Source organism: Anastrepha ludens, chromosome 3 (assembly GCF_028408465.1).
Source record: "Anastrepha ludens isolate Willacy chromosome 3, idAnaLude1.1, whole genome shotgun sequence".
In the NCBI taxonomy this organism is placed as follows: Eukaryota; Metazoa; Arthropoda; class Insecta; order Diptera; family Tephritidae; genus Anastrepha; species Anastrepha ludens.
The window spans coordinates 76,270,391-76,280,999 of record NC_071499.1 but is presented as its reverse complement, the minus strand read 5'-3'; the positions used below and the strand labels follow the sequence as shown (position 1 = coordinate 76,280,999).

The 10,609-nt window shown below is 36.6% G+C and overlaps 1 protein-coding gene across 2 annotated transcripts; it reads left to right on the top strand.

The window, feature by feature from the left end:
• The first annotated feature begins 213 nt into the window (after positions 1-213).
• Positions 214-9,376, top strand: LOC128858233 (uncharacterized). Of its 2 annotated transcripts, none has more exons than XM_054094324.1 (2): positions 214-335; positions 8,680-9,376. In XM_054094324.1, exon 2 carries the CDS (start codon positions 8,687-8,689, stop codon positions 9,167-9,169), a length of 483 nt encoding a protein of 160 aa, XP_053950299.1. In that variant the 5' UTR covers positions 214-335; positions 8,680-8,686; the 3' UTR covers positions 9,170-9,376. The 2 variants fall into 2 exon arrangements, with proteins under 2 accessions (XP_053950299.1, XP_053950297.1); XM_054094322.1 differs by having other exon boundaries at positions 8,383-9,376.
• Positions 9,377-10,609: the final 1,233 nt, after the last annotated feature.

The window sequence follows — 10,609 nt, the reverse complement described above, 5'->3', positions numbered from 1 at the left end:
ATGCGATGGAAATTCATTCAGAAATATTTGGCGGCATTTCTGCTCTCTGTTGACATTTTTCAACAAACAACAAACTCAATGACAGGTATGTTAATCCAAAAGCAGATGTTAGCGAGCAATGAACGATGCACGAAACTCGGCGAAAACAGCATTGTGCTCGTCCTTATTAGGATATGCGAGGACATAAATTCAGTCAGTTATTTTCCAAACGTACTAACGTACAGAACAGAAAAGCACTACTGCGAGTAAAATCAAATAAACGCTCAGCGAACGGTCAAATAATAAATTTTACTAAAGGCTATAGACGCGCGAAATAAAATTGGCGGAGACGCGTAGTGAGTTCAAAGAAGAATGTGTTTGGGTGTTCCTCTGTACTCATACACACATAAAAGTGTGAGCGCATTAGGCGTACATATTTACTAGCAAATTGCAATTGTTGCTTTACTTTTGGCAGCATTGCTGCAGTACTAGCGTTGGTGCGTGTGTGCTGGCAACTGGTCTACCAGTTAGTGTTACAATTAAACTTGTATGTGTGTTAATAAATTGAATTTAAATACTTCCGCCATTGCGGAAATTCGCTCACAATCATACGTATGTATTATAAGAAGGAGAAAAGCGCCTTGTGTGACGTGGGTTGCCGCCGCGGTTTGTTTTAATGAAAGCGCCTGAACAGGAATACAAAAGACAGACACGCGGGCAGACATGCGGGCGTGACAGGCATAGCAAAACAATCGAAACAGAGCAGACAAAGAACTTAGGCGTCTGTGGAGGAGGCTTTTAAAACAGTGGCGTGGAATTTGTTTAAATGAATGAAAATTAAATTGCAAAAAATTAATTTCAGTCCCATAGCCACTACTGCGCTTTGCCTTGATTTTGAAATATGATTGTTTATAATTATATTTCAAGTGAATAAATAAATATATAAATAAATAAATAAAAATTAAAAAAAATTTTGAGAACGTGGCGTGCGTATGTTTTGCAACAAAAATTTAGAAATGATATTCAAAGATTATAACAACTAAAAACACAATTAATAAACATTTTATTCACGTTTTCAATATCCTTTGATAATCGTGTATGTGTGCGTGTATTGATTTAAATCCAAGCGCCTTGCTCAACTTTGAGTGTATTATGCTAAGCTGCTTGCATACACTTTCGCGCAGTTTCGCTGCCCACAACCACCATTACTGCTACTGAATTATTTTGTGTCTGTGTTTGCGTGTTAAGGCGACGGTGTTGGGCTTAAAACAAACGCAAATAGAATTAAAGCATCAATAAGAAAACACAATATAAAATAACAAAAACAACATAAAATAACAAAAACAACATAAAATAAGAAAAACAACATAAAATAAAAAAAAACAACAAAAATAATCCCTGCGCGCATATATATTATAAAAAAACAACCGTTACCACCTAGAACTGTGTGCCGGCGACGACATTCATCTAACCCACCTCCCAATTTGTCTCTCGACAGCCATTCCATCAGGAAAGTTTACACGCATTCGTGAGTTCTATGTTAATGGCCACCCGGAGAGTTTGGTCACAGCACATACATAGAATACATAAAAAAAAATGAACAGAGATCCGACATGCGAATAAAAATAAAATTTTAGCGCACGAAAAAGTAATCATATTACGAGTAAGACAAAAAACAACAACAAACATCAAAAAAATATCACTGCCAAAGTTGGCTGCAGTATTAGAATCCAGCCAATGTGGAAGAAAAACCAAATCAAAGCAGCCAAGCAGAAAAAATTACTAAAAGAAAACTAAAATAAGGACCAAAAAAGAATAAAAAAAACAACTACGAGTGCAAAAGTTAACACGCTAGCAAATAAATTTACAAGCTGTATTTTAAAAGAATTCAAGCACTCAACAACAAATCAAATACAGGGTGATCGGTAACACAAAGGGTCTTTCAAAAGACGCGTGTACAGATGGGTTGTTTTAAAATAAAATATGTACAAATTCCAAGCCTTTCAGGTTTCATTATTTTTATTCAAAATATGGCTCAATACAATCATACCTACGTGAAAAATGACAAAATTTAAATGCCCTCCATGAGCGCTTCTATAGGTAAAATCCGCCAAAAATTCAATTCATGAATGTCTAATGGATGAGAACGTCGAGTTATCGATGTTGAAGTTTGTTCAGCAATATTCAGTTACCGCAGCAATATTCTGAACAGAACGCCAGTTTTTGGTATTTGGTCTGTCAGTCCGTTTTTAATATTCGACAGACGAAGTTTATTGAAATTTTTTCACCAACCTTTGAATTGTCAACTCACGCGGATGGTTATTTCCTCGAAAATAAATTACAAACTTTGCAATATGTTGTTTTTAAAGGTTAACCATTTTCATAATGATGGTCGGCAATTTACTGTGGGCAAAAAGTAAGGTGAATTTATTTGTCAAACTTCGCGGGATTAAAATTTCGCTCTAGTTATTTTTTTCATGAGTTGGCAGTACTGTTAATAACATCTGGGCCAACTTTCATGTGAATGTCATTATCAGTAATATATTCACGCTTGTGTTTACCAAACGACCAAGAGTGCATTTTTCGATTTTTACAATGTCTGATTTGATTGAGCAGAGAAGTGCCATCAAATTTTGTTTGCGGAATGAAATTTCGGCTGCGGAAACGTTTAGCATGTTGCACAAGGCATTTGGTGATTCGACCACGTCGCAGAAAAATGTTTATAAGTGGTACAAAGGCTTCAAAGAGGGTCGAGAACGTGTTGATGACTTGGAGCGCTCCGGACGACCATCGACGTCAACAGATGACCAACTCGTCAATAAAGTGAGGGAGTTAGTGCTCAAAAATCGTCGGTTGACTGTTAAAGATCTTACTGATATGATCGGAATATCAGAAGGATCTGTGAAAACCATTTTGAAAGACCATTTGGGCCTACGAAAAGTCAAATCTCGTTTGGTACCGAAAACTCTCAATTTCTTGGAAAAAAGTCGTCGCGTTGGTGTGTGTGAAACAATGCTTTCAGACTATCAGGACAAGCTCAAATGTATCATTATGGGAGATGAGACTTGGATTTATGCTTACGATCCTGAAACAACCGACCAATCAAGCGAATATCGTGCTAAAGGCGAGGCCAGACCGAAAAGAGCACGTCAAAATCGTTCAAAAATAAAGGTCATGATGACAGTTGTTTTAGATTTTCGTGGTGTGGTGCACTATGAATTCCTTCCACCTGGCCAAACTGTTAATAAGGAATAATTTTTGAGCGTTATGCGTCGTTTACGTGAAGCAATTCGTCTAAAAAGACCAGAATTATGGGCCAACAACCCTTGGTTTTTGCATCACGATAATGCACCGTCTCACACTACACTCGTTCTTCGTGACCATTTCGCCAAAAAATCCACGCATGTCGTTCCGCAACCACCGTATTCGCCTGACTTTTGGCTCTTCCCAAAACTCAAGAGACCACTCCGTGGAACGCGTTTCGAGTCGATTGAGGAGATAAAGGCTGAATCGAAGAAAGTGCTGATGGCTATACCGGAAATGGACTATTTGGCATTTTTCGGGGATTGGAACTATTTTGAAGGGGATGAAATTGATTTACAAGAATAAATAAAGATTTCTCATTTTACAACCAAATTCCCCTTACTTTTTGCCCACAGGTATACATATTTTTTCAAATGCTTAAATTGTCCAGTGGACCGAGTTTCTCAACATTTAGTCCCAGAGAGATATCTAAAATCATAAATGCTTCAAAAATGCTAAAAGCTGCCTCAATTCGCAAAAAAAATGACTTGATCGCGAAAATGACGAATGAGCAACAATAAAAGAAATCGTTACTTGATGAAGAAAAGATTTATCTCAGCTCAAATTCTGTCTAACAAAATCTTAACAGCAATGAATTATGTACATAAGTTAATGTGACACTAACGGTGCTTTCAAGTGTTCCAAGTCCCTATATTGTCGCAACATACTTTCTTATGAGCTTCTGCCACTTCACACTTTACAGGGACTCTTGACCTTATATAGACCTTAGAAAAAATATGATGTCATCTCAAAACGATGTATAACCGCCAATATGTCGAATAGGGTTACTACGGCATATTATTATTTTTTTTTTAACCTATTTACTTTATAATTTTGCTTGACAAATCGTGTTCTAAGTGGGGTTATTATTGCTATTATTTTTTTTAATGTGTATATGATAAACATACATTTACAAAATAACTTTGTTAAGAATTTTTAAATGGAGTCTGGCTATACTTATACATAGACAGTTATGCTTACACTTACCAAATGTTACGGATAATATGTAAAAGGTACCGCCTAGGAATTATTCACTGTTGACACTAGGTGTCGCTTTTGAAAGACGCTTTAGTTTTTACACTATTTTTTATAATAATTTGCAGAATAGCTTCCATATAATGTAGGAAGATTTTAGTGAAAAATCCTATATTCAAAACATTATCGAGCAGCCAATTTTAACGGTCAGGTCTTGGCCAAAATTGTATTGATTTTGTTTATGTATTCACATACCCTTTAACATAGAACGGAAATAAATAGGACCCTTCAACTAACTTTTAAAACAGTGGTCGTAAAATAAAAAAAAAAAATACTTTTTTATAATCTTTGAAATCGATTATCTCGACAAGGAAACGACACAAAAACCGGTTTATATATGTCCAGATGGGCTAAATGACCGTAGAAGATAGTCTAAATATAGATTTACTATGAAAAAGTAGAAGAAAAGCATATAGAATAGCGAAAATAGGTCAAATTTTTATACACTTGAAAAGGAGTCCAGCCAGATCCGCGGTACCTAATAGAAGGTATAACTTTTTAAATCCTTTTTTTCGTCTTGTTCAAGGATCCTTTTTAGAAGGTTATACCCATAAATCGGTGGAAAATTAAATTTTAGGAAGCTACCTAGAAGCTTAAGTTGTTGTTAGCCGTATTAAAAATATATGAAATTCACGTCCAAAGTCGAAAAAGGACCGGGCCTGACCAGGGTGCTCAACGGAGATAAAGTAATTAGTTTGTCTTAAGTAAGATTTTTGTAAAACTTTTAACGTTTTTAACTCTGTTTCTAATGAAAATCCCTTCTAGACTGGAATGGCTTGAAGAAGATCCAACACCCAACACACCCGTTAAGATCTACACGGACGGATCCAAAATGGACACCGGTGTAGGATCAGGGTTATTTTGCGAAGAGCTTTCTATTAGTGAATCCTTTAAATTACCGGATCACTGTGGCGTTTTTCAAGCGGAAATAAACGCTATTCATGAAGCCTTGAAATGGTTAAAGATAAACAGAATATCATCAACGGATATCTGCATTATATCAGACAGCCAAGCTGCCCTACGAGCCCTGGATGCATTCCAAACAACATCAAGGAGTGTCTTACGTTGTCGCCAATCTCTAAATGATTATGCTGGGTCCCAGGCCACAGAGATATACCAGGGAACTGTAGGGCAGACCAACTTGCAAGAGAAGGTACCTGTAAGTAAGTAATTTTATGGAGATACCTCTCGTAACTTGTAAGCTTCTCATTAAGGACGCACTAATCAATTCTGCAAATCAGAGATGGATTAGCGCTAACACCTGCGAAATTGCTAGGCAAACATGGCCAAGGCTAAATTTACGTCTGTCCAAGAGTATTATAAAACTGAGTAGACTTTAAATCAGGACCTTAGTAGGGGCCCTCACAGGACATTGTCTCATAGGAAATCATGCAAGGAGATTAGGCGTATACACGCATGATTTCTGTTGTAGCTGCAGAAATGAGGAGGAATTGGAAACAATTCAACACCTTTCTTGCACATGCCCGGCTCTGGCCAGAAGCAGAAACCGATTTTTAAAATCCTACTTCTTAACGAATATAGATAATCTATACACTTTAGGTATGAACAACCTTTTACGCTTTGTCAAAAGCTCAGGATGGTTCAATATGGAAAGGGAAATATAGCCCAGCCCCCGCGGCTCACAACGGACCCATTCCGTGGTCTAAGTGGCATCGTTGTCTCTATGTGCGATGCGGCTGCCAACCTACCTACCTAACCCTGTTATAGGTCCTTTGCTGCATCCATATGGCTATCTATAAACAATTAATGCATACCCATTTAAAATATTTGTTTCATTTGAATTAAAAAATAAATCTAACTTAAAAGACTGCATATGTATTTGTACGACTTTTAGATACCAGGAATATTTTGACCATTCAATGCAGCGACTTTCACCAATCATCCTCGTACTGGTGGTTTCAAAACTAAAACTGGAGTGTATGCGATTTTCGATTAGAGCTAGAAAGTTACACCAATTGCGTATTAATCCATGAAAATCCCTAGTAATTATCTAGATTATATTTTAGCACTTGGGTTTAGTCGAATGGCAGAATTTCGATACTTTTCTCTAATTACACAGGTCGACAATGTTTTGTCCTATAAAAGTGTAGGGTCATTTCCGAAGTATTTTTTTGCGTAGAATCCGAATCCGGGGTTTAAATTGCTTTATCACGTCAGGATTTTGAGATATCCTAACCTAAAAGTGCAAAAAACGCTGTTTTTCCCCATTTTTGAGGTTATGTAGCTACGCAGATTTTGCTCTTCATAAAAAAGTAAGCATAGTATTTTAAAGTATAAGTCTTCCTCTTTTAAATGCCGTTGACTTTGCTCAAATATCTTTATTTTTCACTGAGATATCGCATTTTGAAGTTTTTTTTATTTTTTTTGTGCGACTATGTAATCGACCGTATCGCGTCTCATGTGATCTCAATGGATTTTCGAATATCGAAAAATTCACAAACATGGAAACTTCAAAATGCGATATCTCAGTGAAAAATTAAGATATTTAAGCAAAGTCAACGGCATTTAAAAGAGGAATACTTATACTTTAAAATACTATGCTTACTTTTTTATAAGGAGCAAAATCTGCGCAGCTACATAACCTCAAAAATGGGCAAAAACAGCGTTTTTTGCACTTTTAGGTTAGGATATCTCAAAATCCTGACGGGATAGAGCAATTTAAACCCCGGATTCGGATTCTACGCAAAAAATTACTTCGGAAATGATACTACACTTTTATAGGACATTCCGAACTCATTTTTTTGCTGACCTGTGTTATTCGCCGATACAATGAATATAAATGCGTTAAAAAAGGAAAGCAGAGCACAAAAACAGATTAAGATAAGAGCGTAAGGATAATAATTAATTAAGATAATAAGCGTAAGCATATAATAATAATGGAAAATTATAGCTCCCATACCAACTTTGTCCAGAGGGTGCGATTTTTCTACCGAAGATTAAAGTTTTGACATTTAGGGTGAAAGTGCAATTTATCGAAAATATCAATTTAAACATTATAAAACGACCTGAATAAAAATTCTGTCCCTAGACTTATACAATGAATTTTAACGATGCGTTTTCGTAGTAGATTTTAACCCTCTTACTCTCACTAAAATCAGCATTTTTACTCGTTCTCGAAACAGCAATAATGAGGGGGTTAAAATGCCTCTAAAAATGGTTAAGTAGACAATGATGTAGGAGGTCTCCAATGTTGAAACCCTCATACTGGTTAAGAGGAGTGCATAAGGAAGCATAGTTCAAACTAATATCTACACATTGGTATTAGATACATTGCTAACACTTACACTTATGAACATCAGGACGGATCGATTTGTATGGAACGCACTATTTAGGCTTTCTGTGTTGCATAGGGCGCATTAAAATCTAATTTGAAGTAATTTTATTAATCGAATAAATTAAGGTAAAGCAAATAATGATGCATAGGCTCTGCCAAATACTTAGTAATCAAATACTAGTTATCTTAATACTTTATAATGTTGTCGAATAAAATCAAATAGTTGAGTTGCGAAACTTAACAGTTCAGTAGTTGGCGGTCAGACCAGGTGTCGGCCAACTATACACATACGCACATAGATTGAGATAAATGTGTTAATACTGCACACATATAAAAACTATGAAATATTACCAGAACACAAATACGTATAAACAACAATAAAAAAGTAAAGTTAAAAATTATAAATATCTGAGGCTGTGTTTTTTCCAAAAGGCAAATTCATACTTATTTTATATGTAACTGTATGCGCTCATTTGCATGTTTATGCTTGTGTGCGCATTTGTATATTTTCCGCGTGCACAAAATTAATTTTTTGTTCGGAGTCACACGCTCACATGTGTTGATTAAAAATATCTGAAAAGAGAGCAGTGAAAAGTTAGCAGTTAAAAATGAGTGGTACGACGGTGTAACAGTGTTATTCGTGTAGTTGCGCTTGCATGCATATTGCATACACATGTGACTAACTGTGCGACAACACGGCGCTCAGCAATCAAGAAAAACATGTCCGAATCCTCGAAAGCACCATATCGCATTGAATTAATTTTTTTCAGTTATTTTCTCTGTAACACACTGAACTCACATTGAACTAAGCCAGCAAAAAGCAGTTAGTCAAAAAAAAAAAAAAATACAAAAAAAAAAAAAAATATAAAATAAAAACCCTTTTTGACCAAAACAACAATCCCCACCATATCAGGCGGCTGCGCGTGTGTGTAGTTTTAATATTAACTGCCGCGTTTGTTTTCGTATACACTGTTGTTGTTTTTATTGCTTGCTTTATTGCTTTTCCCTCACTTTTATATTTAATTTCTTGTTATTTCGTTTTTAACGCGCCGCTATTTAACATTGAGATGGACAATGTGCGACAAATATAACAAATACAACGCTAGCAAAACCAGACGGTGCAGCAACGACTGCACTAATAACATCAACAACAACAGCAAAAACATCGCCACCAACAGCTGCACATGGATGTTTAATCTCCTGGCGGTCGCCTTATTAATCCAGCATGTCGCCTGTGTCGCGCAGGCCAGCGAGCATGTTTCCCTTGCGGCAACAACAACAACAGCAACAGCTGTGTTGACGACCAAGTCCCCAATTTCGCCCCCTTTTACGCCTGTCGTGTTGCTGGTGAAGCGTCATGTCGACAACGGCAACAGTAGTAGCAGTAACAAAAAGGTCCAAGCGACACATACGGATGTTGAGTTCGGGAGTCGCGCTACGAGTCGCCGCCTCAGTGCCATCGATGCTGTTGGCGGCAGTGTGGCCAGCGGCAATGCAGGAGGTGATGGACTGAATTTCGCCGCCTATGTAAACGGTGAGTTTTATACAAAAGTATAATATACGAGCATTTATTTTTAAATCTCCGGCAAAATGAAATACTATTGATACACATACAGACGCGCATTCACATACATATGATTACAACATTGCATTTTTGGCCCATTTTTGCCGCTTTTTCTCGTTTGTGAATTTCAACTCACCTTCACTTATTGCGCTTTGGCGCCGTTTTGCATGATATTTTCCAAGTACAGTGCACAAAATAAATATAGCAGAGTTGCCTTGTGACAATTTTTAACAATTTACTTGCATTGTATTTACTTTTAATCATTTTGTATGAATATATGGGCCTTATCTCTTAGAATAGCCATATAAATTCAACTTTGTGCGAATTAAAAGTTAACAAATTTCATTCAAAATTTCAAACCCTTTAAGCATAATTTTGAGAAAACTTTTGAGTATGCCGTGTCATACACATATATATATAATGTATATATAACTGGCGCTTAATCCCTTTTGCGGTGTTTGGCCGACATCCTCCTCCTATTTGTGGCTGGCGCCTTGCTGTTGTTCCACAAATGGAGAGACCTAGATTTAAGCCGACTGCGAACGGTAGATATTTTTTTATGAGAAGCTGCTTCTTGACAAAAATACATTCGGAGATATGCCATTGCCTGCCGAGGGGCGACCACTATTAAAAAAAAAAAAACTTTTTCTTCACTTTGGTGTTCGGAGATTCGAACCAATGTACTCCGAATTCCAAATGGTAGTCACGCAACATCCCCTACGGCGGCCGCTGTATCCTCATAGTCCATTCAATTTTGAAAAAAAAGGAAATTTTGAAGTAGCTCAAAATCGCGCTGATTTTTGAAACGTTTCTTTAGGACGATGTTTGGTATTTTATTATTATAAAGGGTTTTTCAATTGGCGCGGGTCGATTTTGGCGCCCTGTGGCAGCCCTCTTTGTTTTGTTGATATCTGTAAAATCTTTTGTTTATTATTCAGTTCTTTATGCCAAATCATCATGGCAAGTTACACGATTGAACAGCACGTTCAAATGATAAAACTTTATTATCAAAATGAGTGTTCATTAACGCAAACATTGCGCGCATTGCGCCCATTTTTCGGTAGACGTGGTGGCCCTTCCAATTTCTTATGGCCCATATTGAACTATATGGACCTAGACGACATGTGGTTCCGGCAGGACGGCGTTACGTGCCACACAGCAAAAGCCATTTTATTCCATTTCAACATCTACTCGCCCTTATTGAAAAACCCTTAAGAAAAAAATGTCAAGCATTGTTCAGCAAAAAAAAAAAAATTTTTAAAATCCAAGCATTTTTTCATTACTTCAAACTTGGACTTTATTGTATCAAAATTTAATGGACTGTAAAACTGCATACCCGGAAATATTCCTTAGCAAAAATTATGGAATTTTTGAGAAAATTTGCATACTTTTTTTTAAAATTAGTCTAAAGTCAGAAACTTAGATTTATGTGG

Excerpts from the sequence above, each read along its gene's own strand:
- LOC128858233 (XM_054094324.1), top strand. The coding sequence starts at position 8,687 with ATGTGCGACAAATATAACAAATACAACGCTAGCAAAACCAGACGGTGC.